This window comes from Carettochelys insculpta, chromosome 11 (assembly GCF_033958435.1).
Source record: "Carettochelys insculpta isolate YL-2023 chromosome 11, ASM3395843v1, whole genome shotgun sequence".
Lineage (NCBI taxonomy): Eukaryota > Metazoa > Chordata > Testudines > Carettochelyidae > Carettochelys > Carettochelys insculpta.
Genome location: NC_134147.1, coordinates 46166362 through 46187337, shown reverse-complemented (window position 1 = coordinate 46187337; position 20976 = coordinate 46166362). Strand labels below are relative to the sequence as shown.

At 43.6% G+C, this 20976-nt stretch overlaps 1 protein-coding gene across 7 annotated transcripts in view; it reads left to right on the top strand.

Annotated features, from left to right (window-relative positions):
• Positions 1 to 20976, top strand: part of PTPRG (protein tyrosine phosphatase receptor type G) — a 610456-nt gene that overhangs the window by 309082 nt on the left and 280398 nt on the right. For all 7 annotated transcript variants that reach the window (XM_075006204.1, XM_075006203.1, XM_075006202.1 and 4 more), the window contains 2 exons: positions 4301 to 4480; positions 13971 to 14119. In XM_075006204.1, coding sequence (XP_074862305.1) covers positions 4301 to 4480; positions 13971 to 14119 — 329 coding nt within the window. The remainder of the gene's footprint in view (positions 1 to 4300; positions 4481 to 13970; positions 14120 to 20976) is intronic.

Here is a 20976-nt window from a genome sequence, read left to right as displayed (position 1 = left end):
GGTTTTGTTGATACCTGCCTTACATAGCTATGTATCACCCACACTGTCACTTCTGGTCGGTGCTGTTAGTTACTGCTGATTGGTCTCGTTTCAGGGATGGGTAGGTGCACCCACCATGTGCCCAAAATAACTGAGCTGGAGATGAAGCCTAATTGCAGAAATGTTAGGTCACTGTGCAAGTGTCACTCCCATTTGCTACTGGAAATGAAGGGTATGCGAGGAGATTGTTGTGTGAGTGGGATTGTTGTGTGGTACTCAGTGTGAGATGACATGTCTAAGTGCAAGCAAAGTGAGAGTAGAAAAATAAATGTTATATCCTAGTTTTTGTTTTCACCAGTAAAAGAATTATCAGCATAACATAACTCGTGAATGGTGAAAATCCACAAATCACATGTTACATCAAGAAATATGTGACCATCACAAATGTAAATAACTCAGCCGGTAATTGGAAAGTTAATGGAAATGGGGAAAATTTCAGAGTTGGAATACAAATAGAGCTAAAAAAATTGTATTTTAAAACAATAATTTCACTAAGGAAAAATAAATACATTTCACTGAGTTAAAAAAGTCTATGAAAGTTTATATCAGCTTTAATTAGATTTTGGCTGAATTCATTATTTTTAATAGTTTTTCATTAGTGAAGCATAGTCATTATTTGGGATGTACAGTAGCAGGAAGAAAAACAAGGTAATTTTGGATTCTATTTAAAGAACAGCTTATATATTAAAAGGCTATTAATAAAAGTCCTCCAGTAGCTGGCAGAAAATTTTAGCATAAGAAAAGGTTTTAGAGCTGCAGGTTGAACAAAGAATATTACCTCATCTGGGGGAAAACTTGATTTTTGTTATGGAACCTGCGTAGGGAGTGACAACTTATTTCTGATGAGCATAGCTGAAAGAAGCTGTTACATGTTGCTTAAGATGTCTGAACTGATATGATAAGAGATGGTTGTATTCCTGAGTTTACTGACCTAAGCTCTGAGCCCATACCACTAAAGTCAACAGGAGTTCTGCCATTAGCTTCAATAGGAGTGTGGTCAAGTCACTAGAGACCAATCATGCAAAATTGGATTCAGAGGCTGCTGGCCCATGGAAAATCTGTAAACCCCTACAGCCCAGCAAACTCCTGAGCTGTCACAGTACTAAGTACCACAGGATCCCAAATAGGGCTGTTCAGCTGCAGGGGGCAGAAAACTGCTCTGCATGGGAGGAATTTCAAGTCCTGGAGTTCCTGGGCCTGCTGCGCTAGCTGCTGTTTTGAAGGTCAGCCAAGGAGAGAAGACCAAGGCCAGGAGGTGTGACAATGCTGAATAAGGGAGGCCTCGGTGGGAAATTCCCAGTATGATGGCTGGAAAGAGAGAGGAGACTTCCCAATGATGACAAAATAAGTGGTGTTAGGACATCCATGTCTGTGTTCTTGATTCCTGTCCCCCTACCTCACCCAGAGGTCACCCATCTGCCCCGTATGTGAACAGTTACCCAGTCCATATCCTTTTATTCCTATTCTCTTTCACACCCTATTTCATTAGCATGGGAATTAATGCTGCTCTTGTGGCATAGCACGTGCCATTAGCCTGTTGTTATTTCAGTAAGTTCCTTGTTGAACGTGGTACAATAGAGTGTAAAGGCTTATTCAGGTTAGATGGAGAGCTCCCCAGAGCAAGGGCATTCTCCCTGAGTGCTCAGAAAGTGCCTCCCAGAGAATGGGTGTTAACATTAATAACTCATGATGCTAAAGTCACTGCCATGCAGGTCTACAGTATTTCTCTGCAGATATTCTTTCTGGTACTAGAACTCAAGGATGGGGTGGTTCACATTTTATTATAATTCGCACATCATCCTGGAGTTCCTGTGGAAGCTTGTATTATTCAGGAATAGAGGAGGGCTTCCAGTGTGTCAGCTTTCGTCAGCCATTAAAAGCACAATTCAAAGTCAACCCAAATTTTACTTGATTTAATTTGTGATGCTTATTGCTGATCCAACGAACTGTACACAGTTTTGCATTACTCTGTTTCAGACCTGCAAATGTCACATGTGAGATGCAGTTTTTTTTAACTAGATTTAAGTTAAATGTAGTCTTTATTTAGTGTCATGTTTTTATTTAAAAGCATTTATTTAAAGTTCTAAAAAACAAAGAATTCAATACAGCAGGACAGGTGCAACTGTGAATGATTAATGGTATAATTCTCAGTACTTTATAACGTGTCCAACACTGAAGAGATTTATACAGTGCAGAATGGCAATTGTGCTTTGATGTAGGGAATAGGTAATCAATACCTGCAAGCTTAGAAAGTGTTCTGTTTCCTCCACTAATGATGTAGGGTTTTTTTGCAAGGCAAGGGGGTCTGGAGCATGAGACAGTCAGAAGAAGAATTAATTTGAAAATTGTAGTGGAAGATCTGTTTCAATTAAAACTCCACTTGAATGTACATGAAAAAAGCGAGCGGTTAGATGTAAACCTTCTGACGGTCGTGAGTGAATAAATAAATCTTTTGGGTCTAACTTCTTGATTACATTTTTACAGGTTGCTTTAAGCTAATTTTTCCTTAGTGTGAAGTATTGTTTTTTTACCCCAATTTTCAATATCTAAAAACAAAACTAACCCCTTTTCTCGTCTTTTCAAACTGTCTGGTGAGAATGATACAGGACAGAGCCTCAGCTGCTAAAAATCATCGTGAAATCAATGAGACTGTGCTGCTTTTCACCCGCAAGGGGTCTGGCCTTACCTTTTCTTGTTGTTGACAATTGCTGGCATTATAGTGCAGGTCATACTGTGTGTGGCAATTCGTGTGCCACATTAGAATGCAGTTAGTAGAACTAGAGCATTTCAAACAGTTCTGAAAGAAAATTAATGGGAAATCTGAAGTTTTAAAAATCCCATGGTGGTTCTAAATAGCAGGTCTCGAAGTTAGCTTTGTGACAGTGATATACCATGGCAGGACTTGGAGCCCAGCTGTAATAAGTTGTGGATTTGAATTGTTCAGAGCATTACTGCATTACTTTTTTAAATAATTCAGCACCTATGTGGCAGTATTTTAGGCACATTACAATAACACTATCAAATGCAGCTGCACTACCATTAGTCAATCCTAGATGTGGATCCAAAGGGAACTGGTAATTGTCTAGAAGGAGGTTATCAATTATTAAAGCAATACCGAGAGGTTCAAAAGCATGTTTTAAGTGATTTAGGAGCCTGGATCTTGTTTTCAGTAGTGATCTAATTCTCATAGGTGATAGGGACCTAAATATCTGTGAGCTTTTGGAACATCGTTCTCATTGAAAGTCAATCAGCCAAAGTGCCGCATCCATTTTTAAAAATGGGATTTACATTTGCCAAGCCACTTAAGCATTTTGAAAAACATTACCCTTATGTCAGATAAAATTAACAAGCCCTTTACAGGGCAGATTGATTGATGCTGTCCGTAGTCCTGATTTTTGAAAGGGTATGCACCTTGAAAATGTTCATGAAGGAATAGCGCTGCTGTCCTTATTCAGACAAAACTCCCATTAATTGCAACATCCACCAAATCATTGTAGGTAGGCAACATGTGGTCTATCAGGCCTTTGTTCCCAGCTGGTGGCCTTGGCAATTTGACACGCACCTGCTCAGGAGCAATCTACTCAGACCAAGCCACCAAGGAGATGTGAGCCTTCAGAGGCCAGGAAGGGCCAGGAGGCGCCACTGACCAGTTGGGATGCAACGGTACAGTTCAGAAGGCTTGCATTCTTCTTCTCAAGAGCACGGGAGAGACTGACAGAGGAAAGGGCGGGGGGGCCTCAGAAGTACCCCAGAATCTCAGACCGAAGTATCAGGTGCTTGCCTTGGCTGTATGCCTGCTTGTTTGCAGGAGCAGCCAGCTAAATTCTGAGTTTCGTACTGTTTGGCTGTTCAAAGACTGATACTGAGCGTACAGTATGGGCTGCCTCAACTGGTGAAGCAGTGAGTTCCTGCCGTGCCAAGCTTGGCCCAGCAGGGGGCACTGCTTAGCAGCCTGACCGGTGACTCCGGGGTTTTCAAAAGCCACTTATTCCTATTTGAGTGGTGTAATTCCCATTGTTTTCAGTGGAAGGCCCCTCAGTCCAGGGCTAGCCACTCTTTATCGCTAGGGGCAAAATTTGAGTTCTACATAAGGCTAATGGATTTTTCTCTCTTCATGCTGGAAAGTGTCAGCATAGCCAGCTTGGGAGCTAGAAAGCTCGCTGCCCTGACAAGCTAGAAAGCTTGCTGCCCTGACATAGGAATAGCTTTTTAAACTGTTGTCCATCAGAATAATAAAGTTGTTGGTCTTTTCTTTTAACAGGCACATATGGTCCTGAGCACTGGGTTACTTCAAGTGTGGCTTGTGGAGGCACTCACCAATCTCCAATAGACATTGTAGACCATCAGGCCCGCGTAGGAGATGAATATCAAGAATTACAGCTTGATGGCTTCGACAGTGAATCCTCGAACAAGACATGGATGAAAAACACTGGGAAAACTGGTATGTTCTTTCCTGTTTGTCTCCGTAACCTTTCTTCAATTCAATATTCAAGCCATAAATTTAAAAAAAAAAACCACAAAACATATATATTCTGTTCAATCCTAAAACGAGAACTTCCCAGTGTCAAATGCCAGTTTTCTACCTCTGCATTCTGTAAAGAGTTAGGTCTGTAGATCAGTTTTTAACAGGTTTTGGAAGTTCATCCCTAGTGTAAACTGTTTTCTTGGCAGCCCAATGAGCATCACAGGGAAGGCCTGTGTGAGAGTTGGAAAGTGTAACCTTGAATTGCCAGCTAAGGGAGGCTACCGACTCCGGTAGTGAAGGGCGCCAAAATTCAAGAACCAAAGCTATTCTTGTGACTGAAGGAAAACACTTGACATCAGGAGATACTCACACTGAGAGGGCAATAGATGTGCAAAGTGGTGTAGTGGTGATTAATATATTGTAGACATATTACAATGCTGAGGCCTGCCCTGTAATTGCACCTTTTTTCCGGTCCATTTTTGTTTTTATAAAAGGAGAGTCTGCAGACATTACTTATTTCTACCAAAAATTCAGCAGTTCACCAAAAGGTCAAGATTAATTTGTCTACAGAGTTGTTTGCATTTGCTTGCACTCAAACACTGAAACTGTAAAAAAGGAGAAATCGTAAGGTCTGTCTCTTCAGTTGTCAAGGTCAATAGTTGTTATATAATTGGATTAAATCTATAATTAATTCAGTTTATGTATTAAATCTATCTTTATGTCCTTGTTAATATTCTGCCTGGGTCTCTGCAGTACTTTCTGTCAGGTTTCTCTAGTAAAAGCTCTGCTCGCATATACGGCATATGTAGCACTGCTGCAGGTGCACTGTGTAATATAGACTGGACATACTTCCACTGAATTCAGTGGGCTTTGGATGAGAGCCGTAGGTAATAGAGATCTGTTTTGCCCCATTTCTTGAATTCAGAATCCTTTGGATTATATGGATATTTTGAGACCTCTTCTGGTTAATGGAGTGGGATCAGTGCCAGATGAAGTTGTAGGAGAGCAGGGTTAATTTCTCTCCTTTGCCGCTGATTTCCTGTGTGACCCTGGGCAAGTCACATAGCTCCCACCCCCCACCCCCCATGCCTCAGTTCCCCATCTGTAAAACAGGGATAATGGCCATGACCTGCTTCAGTGGGCTGTTGTGAAGATAAGTACATTAAAGATTGTAAGTCATTCAGATCCATACAAGTACCCGAGGTAGGAAAAAATAGGCCTGTATCTAATAAACCAGCTTCTTTGTAAAAATATTACTGTGATATGTGGAAGAAACAAGCAAAAACACAGGACACACAAACTGTTCTAGAAAGCATAAGGCAGACCATGATATGGTGGTGCTGTGTTCACAAATGAAACATAATTGTCCAGAGGTGAGAGGTGTTTCAGACACACCTGCCTCTGGGCCCAGCCCCAAGAGGTGAAGTTGATAGAAGGCACAGGATAAGGCCCTTGGAACAAGGTAGGATCTCAAACCGGTGGTCAGAGCAATCCGAGGTAGGAAACTGTATACAGTCCCTGACAAGGACTAAAATTTATCTCACGTGGGTGGGAGGAGAAAATAGCTTCTTCTTCAATTTTTCTTCTCATCCAAAAGACTCAAAAATGCAAATGATAAGTGTAAATGTTACTGTTAAAGTTATTGCAAATACCAATCAGTTATGCTTATTATTAGCATTTTGAGATTGATAAGTACAGTAAGGTCTCAGAGTACATGAACCAGAGTGCATGACCCCGCTCTTATGAGGCTGACCCCGATTGCTACGGTAAACCCTCCGGTAAGCCCGCACACGGCTCTGGCTCCACCTTACCAACCCTTGCATGGGCCTGGGTCCATCCTCCTGCCCCGGTTCACCCCCCTGCACGTGACTCTGGTTCAACACCCCTGTCCCGGTTCAAACCCCACGCGCAGCTCCTGTTCAGAACCCCCTGGCCCTGGTTCAAACCCCCCATGGCTCAGCTCACCACCTGAGCAGGGGTCCGGCTCACCACCCCCGTGCACGGCTCTGTCTTAACTCCACCCCTTGTCCCCCCGCAGCCCTAACCCACTCCAGGCTTAATCCCCACAGCCCACCTCCCACAGCCCCACTCTACTGTCAGACTTAACCCTCCCCAACTGCCCCCACCCCAGGACTTACCTTTCTGCTGCTTCCCCGGCTGCAGAATGTGTTCCACCAGGGAAAAGGCCAGATCCCCACTTACACAAAATCCGGGTTACACGAGGGTGCGCAAAATGGTACTGTCAAGTAACTCGAGGGTCTGCTGTAGCTGCATTCCACTCCACTGAGACTGAGTGGTTAAATGACTTGCCCAATGGCATATAGAAAGTCTGTGGCATCTTCCAATTCCCAATCCTCTGATTTATTCTCTACCCACTGCCTCCTGAATTACTGCTGGTCCATAATGGAAAAGAGAAAGGAACAGACTATAGATCTCTTAAAATGGAAGTGTGCTTTGTCCTCTGGGTACATGTAAAAATATCAATACAAGTGAAGTTATTTACGTTTCTGCTGCAGTCAGAAGTGTATGTACCTTCAATGTTCTGAGCTGTGTGTCGTCCTCCCTGCAAAAAAGGTTCTGAAAAGGCTGAGGACTAGAAAAGCGTGCCACTTAAATGCACCTTGTAAGTTACATTCCCATTACATTTGCAGAGAAAAAATGTTTGTAGGACGGAGCAGTAGAAGTACCACGATAAAATAAACACTGCATAGTGTGTGAAGGAAGATGCTGACAAGGCCTAGGTGCATGTTGTGGCTGCATGGGGATCAGCAGTAGGAATTTGCAGGGAGCTTTTCCAAAGTTCTTACTGTCCAAAATGAACACTAAGCCTGTCCTCATGTCTACCCCAGCTTTTCTGCCCGTGTTTTCTCATATTGTAAAGCACCATAGACTCATATGACGGTGAAAAGTAAACACAGCCCATGAGCATCATTGGCCAGGAATTCGAGAACAACAAGAAGTCCTGCGGCACCTTATACACTACCAGATATTTTGGAGCAACTTGGCCAGGGATTGTTCTCCATGTTTCATGGTCCGTAGTGTAGGTAGAGGTCATCGTCTCTCCCGCAGCTGCAAATGTTATCATCCAGAGATGATTATCTTCTCTGAGGGCCAGGGTTCCATCTCCTTGGCAGGCCGCCCAGTTGCACTGAAGAGCCCTGCCTGTCTTGAGCAGACTAGTTTCTTTTAAAGGCACCAGACTTGACGCTATTACTATGTTTGATTGGTTCACACCGAGATCTGGAGTTTTGCTGACAACTAACCTTCTCAGAGCACCGGGTAGCAGCTGTCCTGTTTCTGTAGTACCCTGTGTCCTTTTCTTGCAGTGGCGCACACGGTTTTTTTAGCTTTGCTGTCTGTTGTCAGGTGTTGAACTGAGACTGGCAACACATTACCTGAGCACCTGTAGCCCCTCCCATGCTTTTTCTGGCCCCATCCCATTTCTGGGGTTCACAGGGTGTTCTTGCTGGGATGAATTTTGAATTTGAAGCTTGGTCCAGTATTAAACTAAGTAGGGTGGTAGAAGGTAGTAGCAGATTTTCTAGTAAGTTGCTGTGCTTTTTGGCAGAAGATTCATGGGACCTTTATATTACACACTGACACAATCAATCAATTAAATGTCTATTTAAGCAATGGTGAGGCATGGGAAGGGCATTTCTTAGCAACTAATGACTGGTTGGGCAATGCGAAGGCCCAAGGCAAAGCCAAAAATTCTTAGCCTAGAGTGACACTCATTAGCTACCAGGAAATATCTGACTCAGATACTGGTTTGGCTGTTAAAATTCCTAAAATGTTTGCTTTAAAAAGGAATTAAATTACTTTTTTATGTATAATGAAGAGTTCCATTTTAATTGGAAGTGGCTACGGGCACTCTGTTGCCTTGGCAGCAATGGGTTTTCCCTATAAGGAACAGTCTGGTAACCCCATAAAATAGCAGAGCTTCAGTGTGACTATTCAAACAAATTCAGTTAAGGCCTTGTCTACCTTAGGAAGATTAACTTACTGAGGTATAGCTTTACTGGAAAAACTCTGAAGTATATATGCAGTTTAATACAGGTTGAACCTCTCTAATCCAGCATTCTGTCATCTGGCAACATCTGTGATCCAACATGATTTTAGTTAGCCAATGTCCACTTACCATGAGAGTGGCCAAGTTTCCCGCAGTCCCATAAAGTTTGTTTACAGCTGCCAGTCCTGGCTCTCAGTATTCTGTGCTGTTATTTAGCTGTAATTTACACTTAAATATCTTCTGAGAGCCCAGTAAGCAGTGCAAGTGTTAGTGAAGCTGCTAGACAATTTTTACCTTCCATGATCCGGCCAATTCTCTTGTTCAGCACCTGTCAGTTTTCAAGGATGCTGGATTAGGGAAATTGAACCCATCAGTCTTATCTTGGTATAACTGGAGGCCGGTTTCTCTGAGTGCCATAAGCTATATGGGTATTGGCACAATTATACCAATGTAACTGTTTTACACTGTATCAGAGAGATAGCCGTGTTAGTCTGTAGCTTCAAGAACAACAAGAAGTCTCGTGACACCTTATAGACTAACAGATATTTTGGAACATACGCTTTCATGGGCAAAGACACGCTTCCTCAAATGCATGAGTGGGGTGGGGGGCGGTGGTTTCAGAGGGGTATTTAAAGAATGGGGTCCCAGAAAAAGGGAGGGCCAGAGCTGACAGGGTCTATTCATCAAGGTGGAAATGGCCCATTATCAATAGTAGATATCACGAAAGCTCTTGCTCCAAAATATCTGTTAGTCTATAAGGTGCCACAAGACTTCTTGTTCTCTGTTTTACACTGTGGTTTTCATTGAGTGTAAGGCTGAATAGTCTTAGGATGTGCCCTGTTATTTCTGAGCTTTCCAGTGGGAGCTGCACTTCCTGTTCTAGCTTATAAACATTGCTGTTCTGACCTCTAGTCACTTAACACATGACAAATGTCTTCTCTTTTGGAATGGAATTTACCCTTTTAGCCGTACTATTTGGTGTTTTCATTAACTACTTTTAAAATGCGAGGGTCGCCTTTTTGGCTGACACCGTGGGGAATGAATCAGTAATTTCTGGCACTGAAAGAAGGAGCCTCTACAGCTTCAGCTGACTTTGGCAGCTGGATGTTGTAACAGCCCCCTGTGAGCAAGGGAAGCTAGACAATGCATCTGGAGTCCTGGTGAGTCCTACAAGAAATTGACAGGTTCCAGAATCTCAGAAAAATAGAAAACATATATTTTTTCCCTTCATGTAAAAGTTCTGTTGTTGACTATTCTGGTCATAAACTATTTTGAAGAAGAATTGAAAATTGATAGGGAAATAGCCTAATTGTGGAGAAGTGCCCTTCAGTGTTCCCGTGAATACTAGTCAAATTAAAGTGAGTAATAACCCATGGAAAACCGTGCCTTGTGCATGCCCTTACAGACCCACATAGCAGCGTTCAGAGATGCCCCAAGCATTCAGAGTGCAGCTTACTTTGCTTCAGAGAGTAAATGAATTCACAGCTCACCTTGCAAGGCAAAAACACACATCTCCTAAGGCTTGTAGGAGGAGGCAGCCATTCTGAGAAGTGAATTTTGGAGTCGTGTTCACCTGATAATGCCAAATTGTGGAATTCTGGTTTTTTCTGTTATCTTCTTTGAACACCAAAAAAGCCTTGGGAATTCCATTTGAATGTTAGCGTTTCCTAATTTTTGTCTCCTTTAGGCTTGTAACCTTAATGGTCTCTTAATGTGGCAATTTTGATATAATATGTATACAGTGTTCAGAGATCTCTTCAATCTTCAGAAGGAAAAACAACCAGAAGTCCTGTAGCACTTTATAGACTAACAGATTTTTTAAAGCGTAAGCTTTCATGGGCAAAGACCCACTTCGTCAGATGCATTGCATCTTTGCCCATGAAAGCTTATGCTCCAAAAAATCTGTTAGTTTATAAGGTACCACAGGAAATCTTGTTGTTTTTGCGCATACAGACTAACACGACTACCCCTTTCACACTTTATAAGAAAGGGTATGTTACTTACCGGTGTCGATCCAAATGTCTGCAGCCTTAGCTCTGCAATCTCTAATATATTTATATGTAAATCTGGACATTAACAATGCTGTACTTTGAGATAGGATGGCCACTCACGCATTTTCAAAATACTGGACATTCTGGTACTTCCAGGAACGGTGTGGGCCCACCCGGTCTGTGTGACCCTGCCTTCTGTCTGTCTTAGAACCAGATGAATGGCCTGCCTACTTTGAAATGGGTGGATTTTTCTTCTGCGTTCCATGACTAAATCCTTCTATAAAGAAAAAGCGTCAAGCCTTGTACGGTGGTACTTGGATATTACAGTTCTGGGTAATGCTAGAAATAATTTACATAAAGAAAAGTCTATTGGCCATAACAAAGTGCTGCTGAGGCAAAAGGATGGTGGGTGCACATATCATGCCACACAGGGTAGTGTAAAATCCTGTAAAATGAACAATTAGATGAACATTTCAGATTGTACGTCCTCCTAATTATCCTTTTAATTATTCATCTAAAACAAGTAAAATGACCCCTGACAGAGCCATAAATGATTTAGATGCTATGAAATATTTATCAGATGCAACTGAAATCCCCACTGTGCATTGTAACAGATGCACATGAATCTGCTTTCATGGATTCCTCATCATATGCAATTTTATGTATGGGATTTCTAACCAATTGAATGCAATCTACAGTATTTTAAAAGCTGTTCAGATATTTAGGGGAGGAAGAAAGACATGGCGTTTGCAGTCCCCTTTGGTTTTTTTTTTTGGTTTTTTAATTAATGGGCCTAATTTAGATGGAAGGCTGGATTTGGTGCAAATAGGCTGTAGGTGGTAAAGCAGCAAATTCAACATGTTGGAGGTGAAGTACCTGCTGATGCCAGTGGAAACTTGCTCTGGGCCCTGCCCCTCTGCTTTTCCAGCCACTTGGAATACTCAGAAGGGTATGTCAGGAAATTACGGAACCAGAGGTTCACTGTATCAGTGGCACAACTTTAGAGCTGCTGCTGAGCTGCTCTAATTACACCAGAGCTTTAGATCTGACACTGGAAATCAGAGAAGAGTAACTAGCTCCTTCGCATGCTGGCACTCCGTCAGCACAGGAGAGATTCCAATTGGCATGATTTTCATTCCACGTTATTTCACAACTCTCCTGTTTGTCAGCGCTGAGTAAACATTTCCCACTGGTACAGAATAAAAATGGATTTATGTGATCTGAGTTCATCTGTTTCCATTGTGATGATGCAGTTTGGCTAACAATGCCTGAAACTACTCATTGACCACATTTTTTCACTAAAACCTTTCACTGTGAGGGTCCAAGCACAGGAGGTGGTACTCACTAGCTACTTTAGGAGGAATACTTTGGGATAAAAACTATTACACAGATAAATTTTAAAAATCCACTTTATCATGAAGCAGAGGTTTGGTAAGGGGGACTTTTGTCAGAAACTGTCATTTGGTCACCTGTGCCTTCTAAAAGGTGGCAGAGGGAGTTGCTGGAGTTAAAACAACTCACTGAGACTTGTGAGATCTGGATTAAATTCTCAGTTCTCCCAAATTCTTCTGGGCCCTGGGGCCATTCACATAATTTCTCTCTGAGTCTGTTCCCCAGCTATAAAAGGGACATGACAATACTCCTTATTTCCAAGCTTCCCTTATAAGTTCACCAGGGTATGGTCTGAGTCTCCCTCCAGTTGCTTGCACAGTGGGACCTGGCTCTCTCTCTTATGCCCCCTGGCTGCCATGGCCATGTAACATACAAATGAATTTGGAAATTAAATATTTAGCTCTTACTTTAATTTAAACTGTACATTAATGGTGAGGATACATGTAACAGATGGCCATCACATTGCTTAAGGCGCTACTGGAGGTGCCCAGATTCTACAGTGCGGATCAAAGCATAAGACCCACTAAAGAATTAAACAGGAGAAGTGTTAAGGAAAGGGACTGTAAAGAGAGGAAGGGAAGGAACAAGTGGATGGGCTGTCTACACAGCAGAAGCTCTCTGGAATCCAGATGGTGCGGGCAATGCTAGCACTGAAGCCGGCACTGCAGGCTCACAAGCTGAGCATGTACCCAGATTCTGCTGTGCTGTCTTCACTGCTGCTGTGCAAAGCTTCTGTCTGCTGTGAGCTGCTTCGTGTGTGTAAAGTGATGCCCGTGCTGACGCTGTGTGTTTATAGAGCCCATAGATGGAAAATATGGGGCTGAAGCCTGTCCCTGATGCCTCTGTATGGTGAAGGCCATACTGCAGTGGGGCTCCCCCTCAGAATGGTGCGCTCTCTTCCGGCTGCCCTAGGGCAGAGGTGCGTGTTTAGGCGGGTCTGCTGGGGTGCAGGTGCCGCTGCCCAGGACAGATGGGAGGAAAGTGCCAGTTGCAAATATACCCTACCTAGAAATTATGCTTCAAATAAAAGAAGCCAAAAACCTCCTCTGTCCATGGGTCCCATTTCTCCCTCTGGGAACTCTGCAGGAGTTCTGCTGTTGCCACACTACATTTATCTCCCTAGGCCCAACACGGGGAGCGAGGGGGGTTGGGTTACTTACGGGTGGCAAGACAGGAAGATCCTCCTTCACATGGCAGCCTTGCTTCTCCATCAGACTGTTTCTGTAAGTCTCGTGGGTGGAGCAGTGGCAAAGCGCCTCCTCCTTCACCAGGAATGGTCCAGTGGCACAGGGCTACCTAACACGGGGCTGGCTGAGGCTTGAGCAGTCTGACAGCTGGTGGACGGGAGATGTGGTCAGTGTTTGCCACCTGAGACAAGAAGGTTCCTCTTTGGCTCTTGTTTTGGATGGCATCATAGACCCATAGATGTTAGAAGGGCCTGCAGGGGTCACGTAGTCCAGTGGTGTCTAAAACAAAATGTAACGGTTACCACAGCCCCTCCACCCCCGGCCACCAGGCACCCACCTCCCTGCGCAAACTGCCGATGACTCACTGGAGATGCGCCACACGAGCCGTCCCATGGCTCTGAGTGAGCCTCAGGAGGAGCCACTTCTTCTGCAGCCATCATGCACGTGCCCCACCAAGTGGTGGGGCGCATGCATGGAGGGGCAGAGGGCGCTCCACTTGTGCGGCTCTAACGAGCCGCTTCGCCACACTGCGGTGTCCAGCTTACCACATGTGGCAAACAGACGATATGCTGGACTCCGCGGATCTAGTCTAACCCATGCCCAGATGCCATGCAAGGCTGATGGGTCTCCAGCCTCCACTGTTCTGAGAGTTAGGGAGTTTTTCCTGAGATTGTAGAGAACCTGTGGTGATCGCCCATTGTTTCCATGGGATCTTTCAATGCCCAATTCACATGTATCGCTCATATTAGTGCTGTTTTTTCCTCATTGATATGGTTAGAAAAAGAATGTGGCTGTAATCAGCAACTGTGTTTATCATCAGTAATCATTAACACTGTAGCCGAAAAACACTCAGAATCTTTGTCTCTCTCTTTGTCTTGTGTCTGCAGTTGCTGTCCTTCTGAAGGACGATTATTTCATCAGTGGTGCCGGGCTGCCAGGTAGATTCAAAGCAGAAAAAGTGGAATTTCACTGGGGTCAGAGCAATGGATCAGCGGGCTCTGAGCACAGCATCAACGGCAGGAGATTCCCTGTTGAGGTGAGTGGAGAGAAAGCATGCTGATGTCCTCGCAAAAGAATGGATTGCAGTAGTGTGAGATGCATGAGGCTGACATACCAGGTCCTTCATGGCCGACTGCTGCTTTCCCTGTCATCTCTGTAGGTTGAGTGGCGGTTAGTGTCAGCCTCCTCCTTTGCTTTGCTAATGGTGCCAGCCATCATCACCCACCCGTTACATGGTTTTCTCAGGCTGCTTTTTACATGAGCAGAACCCCTCGTGAACATCTGCAAAGCCACCTCCTGGTACTCCTCCAGCTCTGCTTTACAGGGTTGGCTACACAGTTGTTTTCTTGTGTTCCTGTGTCTCTGTATCTACTTATCTCCTGTCTCATATGTAGTTGTTTGAGCTCTTTGGGGCAGACTCTGCCTTATTGTTTTGTGTTTGTATAGCACCTATGATGGTTATGAAGCACTAGTCTGTGACTTGGATGCCTGCACATTATGGTAATGCACACAGTTAATAATAAATGTCATTTATTTTCCTTGTCACTAAACTTTGCTGATGGTTTGCAATATGGACTGTAGGTTTTCCATGCCAGACTATAACTAATGACCCCTGATGGAGGCTCCATATACAGGCCATTGTATTGCATACACTTTCTTGCTGTATAGATTAAAGATGTGTAACGTGTCTGTGAATCTCGTCTGCAAACCATGGATTGATGCTGAAGGCTTGTGTGTAGAAAAGCAAGATGGCCTTGCAGATGAGGTTTTGGGCTAAAATTTTGGAGACTGGCTTCCATTCCCAGGCTGATCCTCTGTGATTTGGGGGAGAGTTTTGGAAATGCAAAAGTTTGTGCCTCTGAGAAACTCCTCTTAAATCTTTCTGCCTCAGTTTCCCATCTGGAGAATTTGGATAGAAACTCTTTTTTTTCTCCCGCTGTCTTTGTCTGTCTTGCCCAGTGGTGCTGGAACACTTAATAGTCAGAGTGTTGAAAGGCAGCCCTCTTATCTCAGTCCATTCTGTCCACTACCAATCTGGGGCCCAAGTAAGGGCATATCTCTGGGAAGTGGGCGGGGCTCAGACAAGGGAAAGGGGACTGAGGTCACAGCTGAACATGAGTGTGGAACCAGGAGCAGAGCCCTAGACACAGGGCCAGCAGTCAGAATCATAGGCTTGGGGGCTGGCCGCTGAGACCATGAGCGTGGGACCAGGAAAATATGTGTGGGACCAGGAGCAGAGATGCCATTGGGGCTCCCTCATGGGGTTCCTGAAGTGGAGCCCTGGTGTGGAGTTAGGCTCCTGAGTGTGGGGCCAGGAACAGACTGGGTGTTTGGCCAGCAGCCGGGACCCTATGTGTGGGCCCAAACCCCATGGAAACATTGAGGGTGCTGCACACCCGTTGTTTCCCTAGTTCCCTCGCCCTGGTCTTGCCTTTAGAGGCTATATGTTCTTTGCGAAAGGGGTTGTCTTTTGCCCTGTGTGTGGACGGTGTCTGGCATGATAGGGCCTCAATCTCTATTGTGCCTGAAAGGTGCTCCTGAGATGATGATGATGATAACTGACAACAGGTGTATTGTGGTGGTGCCATCTCTTGCTGTGTCTAGACTTACCTTGAAAGTCAACGACTGTTGCTCAATTTTTGGCACGCCAACTGTGTACCAAAAATCGACTTTGCAGCTGTCAGTGTCTGTGCCTGTCTTCACACAGAAGGTCGACGTGAGAGCTTCTCCCATTGACCTTCCTTACAACCATGCGGCTTAGGAGGAGTTCCGGGTTCAACATTGACCCTGGAACATGCCAATTCATAGGACAGCATTCAAACACTCGTGTATGTTCTTATTCCTTTTCCCTCGCTCCCCATGGTATTCCATGCTCATGTGAAGAATGAGACATTATTGTGCTTTGGAAGAAACAGTATGTATAAAATAATTTGCTCTTGTTTTAAGTAGAAAAGTATATTCCTGGTTCCTTTTTTGCATCAGTTGGAATGCTCATTCATTCTGCTTTAAAAACAAAACACCCTCCGTACTTCTTTCAGGTGTCTGGCCACACATCAGGAGTATGCAGGGTGGAACCTCCCAGCCCAAACCTGAGAGCTTCTGCGTTTAGTTGTGCTTTTTTCTGAATGTTTGCCAGAAAGTAGTTTGCCTTTTTCCAGAAAGGCTGTTTTGAAAGTAGGTGGCTTACTGCCATTAAAATCCAATTTTAAAACGTTAGTCATTGTTGCAACATGGACTTCCAAAGTCCTGCACAGCACGAGCACAGAGTTCACATGTCTGTCTGCATCTCTTGAAACGAAACACATTTTAAAAAGTTGGAGCCTGCTCCATTGGTGTGGTGCTTTGCACAGGTTGGCTGCAAAGCTCCTTCATTAAAACATCCTCCAAGGAGGCCCCGTTGATTTTAATGGGAGCTCAAAGTGCTTGGGAGTGTTCAGGTTTGGCCTTGAAGGCTCAACCCTGCAGGCTCATTCTCATGCAAATACTCCTAGTGCTTGTGAGTGGACCCTCTGAAGAAGTAGCTAGGTAAGTTTTTACAGAATGGAAGTTGGAACCATTTTTGTGTAGTGCTAATTGCAGTTCAGCTTGCAAGTGCCTGCTACAATTCTAACTGCCTTATGCTTGGAGTATTTCCTGTGCTGTGTTGCAAGTATTTCTAGGATAGCTATTAGAAGAAATAAAGTGGTGGTGGTGGTTGGGGGCGGATTATATAGTGAAGACCCCACTGATCTTAGCCCATAGACACAGGTCAGTTACCTGCGGAATACTCAGGGACGCTTTGTATTCTAAGTCTGGCACAGTCCTAATGCCAAAGCCACTGAAAGCAAGTGATCTCTGAATCTAACCTACAAGCCATGTGTGGACAGTACAAAGTCCATTAGTTCCAGAGCACATCCCAGGGGAATGCTGATGAATCTGATTCAGCCATAGACTTTGCTCCCTAAACATGAAGTTCAAGTGAGGATTCCTCTAGAAAACAAAATACTTGCTGTTAAGTCTTTTTGTTGAGGAGCATGCACTGATTGCAGAAACTAATTAGAAATGTCAGATATAATGCAGAGCCTTATTGTTTGACCATGTTGTTTGTTTTTTTTATTATTACAACTAATGTGTCAGATGGTGAGGCTGTCTCTGTTAATTGGTTGCCTTCACTGAAGCCCATCTGGATCATAATTTTCTGTGATTTATATGTTAAATTACTTGGGTGGATAGAGGAGAATGTCCTTTTATTTCATATTTTAAAAAGGCAAATCAAATCAAAGGTGTCATATCTTTCAGCATTTGTATTTATACAGAGTGTAACAGTTATCTCTTGTCAAAACATAACATATAAAGCATTTTAAATGGTTGATTTCATGATGTTGACTTCATCTTATGTAGTCCTTAGATTTTCTTTTGCAGACATTAGAGCTTTCCTTGCTTATCTGGCCTTTGTTAACTTTGCTGTAACTGAAATCACCGGAGTGATGTTTTTGACAGGCCTGCTGATGGGGTTAGGGGGGCTACAGGGGCAGTTGCTCTGGGGCCTGGCATTCTCCCTGTGAGGGCGGCCCCAGAGCTGTGATCTGAGCAGCGCTAAGGGCTGACTGACCTTAACCCCTCCCCTTTCACCCTTCCTCCACCCCTTCTGGAACAAGGTCCCTCCCACCGAGCCCCAGGGCCCACAGTGTCTGTCAGCCCTGCTAGCTCTTGAGCGCTAGACATTAGTATTCCAGTAGGTGTTCAGTGTACTCAAGCCTCTGTCTTTGACCACATGCTTAGACCATGGTACCAATGCAGGTAGGCATTATGTATTGTACTGATTACTTCCTTCCGACTCCGTGTTAGAGCCGGTGTCCGAGCAAGGCCACAAGCTCTTGCTGTGATGCTCAGGGTTACAGCAGTGCTCCTCATAGTGTCAGTCATTCTAAGATGATAGATGTGGGTTTGAGACCTGCTTGGAGAAAGTCTTTCTTTCCTAGAAAGTTTCTATTGTGTTCTCTTCATTTTAATGAGTTCCTGAAGTGTGCGCGCGCACCTCTTCTGTACTAATTACTTCATTTTTCCCTGTGAGTCAAAGCCGAGCAAATCTGTGTACAAATGCCGGGAGCCATTAAATTGTGAAGTGACAAAATCAAAATGGACCAACAGAAAATAAAATGGAAGACCAGGGTAGAATGCAGGCCCTCCGCATTAGAGCCAATAGTAGTAACAGCAGAACTTTACTCCTCTTTGCCACTGCGCTAGTTAATAGTTTGGCCTGTCTGGACGTTTTGACGCGGAGGTCAGCCAGTCTTTTGTACCAGCTAATATACTGGAAGCAAAGCTGTGTAGCATCTCAGCCTTGCTAACGGTAGAGGAGGTAGTGCTGTGCTGGCAGCATCCAACACCTCTGTCTTAGCATGACAGGGCTGTTTTCAGTTGCTTCCTATTCATTTTTATGCAAAATGCTGATGATTTCTGTGAAGAGCAGAAATCAGAAGAGTGATTTTAATCATGACTGTGTTAATTTGATATGAGCTTCGGCTGTTTATGAGCTTTCTTTTTAATGTCTCTAATTGTCAGTTGTAATGTGAATGCCATTATACAGTAATATACAGTAATTTATTTAGTAAATGAGAATCTTATTCCAAGGACCATACTGCAATATGCCAGAGACCTAATCCCGTTAATCTTACATGAGCAAACTTGCACTGTCTTGCACCCCAAGCTGTCTTCTAGAAGTACAGCTGCAGCTTGGCGCATGCAAGCTTCTGCACTGTGCATTTTTGGAGATTTTTCTCATTTTTAATTTAATTAGACAAAGCTCAAGAGAGGGGTTAAGGAAGTTGTGCCCTTTACCATGGAAGGATTCTACATTATGGTGACTGACCCATTTCTGTAAATTATCATCATAAACAATCATTTGCATGAGCAGCTCTTATTCTTCATTAAATACGTGTTCATTTTCCAGAATTGAATATTAGCCTTTGTGTCAGTCTTCTAAATCCCTGTTTCTCCTCTCCTTCGGGGAATTCCCTTTGCCCTAGATCAGGCGTGTCCAACCCGCGGCCCACGGGCCACATGCAGCCCTGGACAGCTAGTAATGCGGCCCCACAAGATCATAAACTTTTAACATTATTATGTGATTTATATACATTAACTATGTTATATATTTTATATGCGGCCCAAGACAATTCCTCTTCACTCAATGCGGCCCAGGCAAGCCAACAGTTTGGACACCCATGCCCTAGATTATGTTAGTAAAACTAACTCCATTGTTACCCAAATCTATAGATGGTTGCTCCAGTATGAATACCCATAGTCTCTCCCATAAATACATCACACTGAGAGACAGATATCATGGGACCTATTTGCATCATATGACCCTATTGTTTCAGATTGCTATGTGTGTCCCCCTGATGTAGGAGAAGTGTGTGTGACAGAATACAATGAAACTCTTTCTAGAGGAAATACATTGAGATCTAGAATCTTTATCTGCCTTTGCCTTCAATACCACTAGCCACCCCTATGGCCAGATGATATAGATAGATAGAAGGCTTTGAAAAGGCCTGGGAATGAGCTTAATGCATGTCTTTTCAATGTTGAATGTGGGAATCTATTTTCTCATTTTTAGGCTAATTTTGCATTTGCAGCTTTTCACTAGTGTTTTGGGCAAATCTTTGAAAATTTTGTACTTTGGTGGGCAGGGGGTTATGCAAAGAAAAGCATAACACTAAATATTTTCTTGAAGTCCTCTGTTAGAACTACCATGCAGCTTTATCATACAATAGTTGTTTTTGTTATTGCAGGCACACTGCATCTTTCAGAATAATGTTGCTAAGATATTGCAGTTGGCTTTAAACAGCAGTAAAGTGTTCTAGAGACATAGGTGGACAGGAGTGGTTTTGTTTTCATTTTATTTCTTTTGGTGGTTGCTCTTGAAATTTCCTTGTCTCCTTCTGGTAGAGCATCAAAGGCTACACATCAGTAAGTGATGGTGGGGATTTAAAGAGACCATTGGGAATATTGCCCAGAGGGAGGCTTTGAGCAGATGAAGAATTTTTGCTGTAAGGTTCTCGCTGAAGGCTCAATCTTGTATTCATAGAGAGATACTTAGAGCTCCCATTGACTCCTGAGGGTGAGCTACAAAGTTCACTCTGAGTGTGAGGATTTGGCCCCAAGTTCAGTATTGTCTTGTGGTGTTTTGTATGTGTGAAGGTGTTTGTGTGCTCAGCATCTGCTCTTTTCTCCATGACTTACTTGTTCAAACAAGGAAGGGATGGCTCAAGAGGGATTACTCTTTTTATCAAACTTCCGATTTGTAGGCAGCTTTTTAAAAAATGTTGCAAGCCTCAGTTGCTGCTTCTCCCACAATTCCCCAATACCCTAGATGACAGAGGCCATCCTAGAAGGAGGGAGAAGCCAGAAGATGCCCTCTCTCATGTATTGGTCTCCACCTTTTGCACCTCTTACCCCCTCCTCCACTTGATTTTTTTGGAGGGATTGCCATTGGCAGTAGTTCAGCTGGGTTCTAATTTTAAGGAGTAATTTTGTTATATTTGCGGAGTACGTGATTGCCTTGGTTGCCACTGTGTGGAGATGCAAAGCCTCATATAGCTGTCTACTTTGTTTATTCTTCTCCGTGGAATAGCTAGTGAACTTTCCCCTTGTGATTGCTGTTAGTGCTTCCTGTGCAGCGTCAGGGGAATTGGTTGAGTCTTTAATTAATGACTTTATTGCAATAAAGGTTCTATTTTCATGGTGAAAGCTTCATCCTCTCATGGTGAAATATTTAATCTCCATCTGGCTGCTCTTTTCTGTGAATGTCCTGTGATAATTAAGAGGAAACATGAGAGGATGGTCTGAAATTAAAATGTTGTTGGTGGAGGTGTTAATGTATCGTGGAACTGTTCTTACAGAGATCAAGACAAA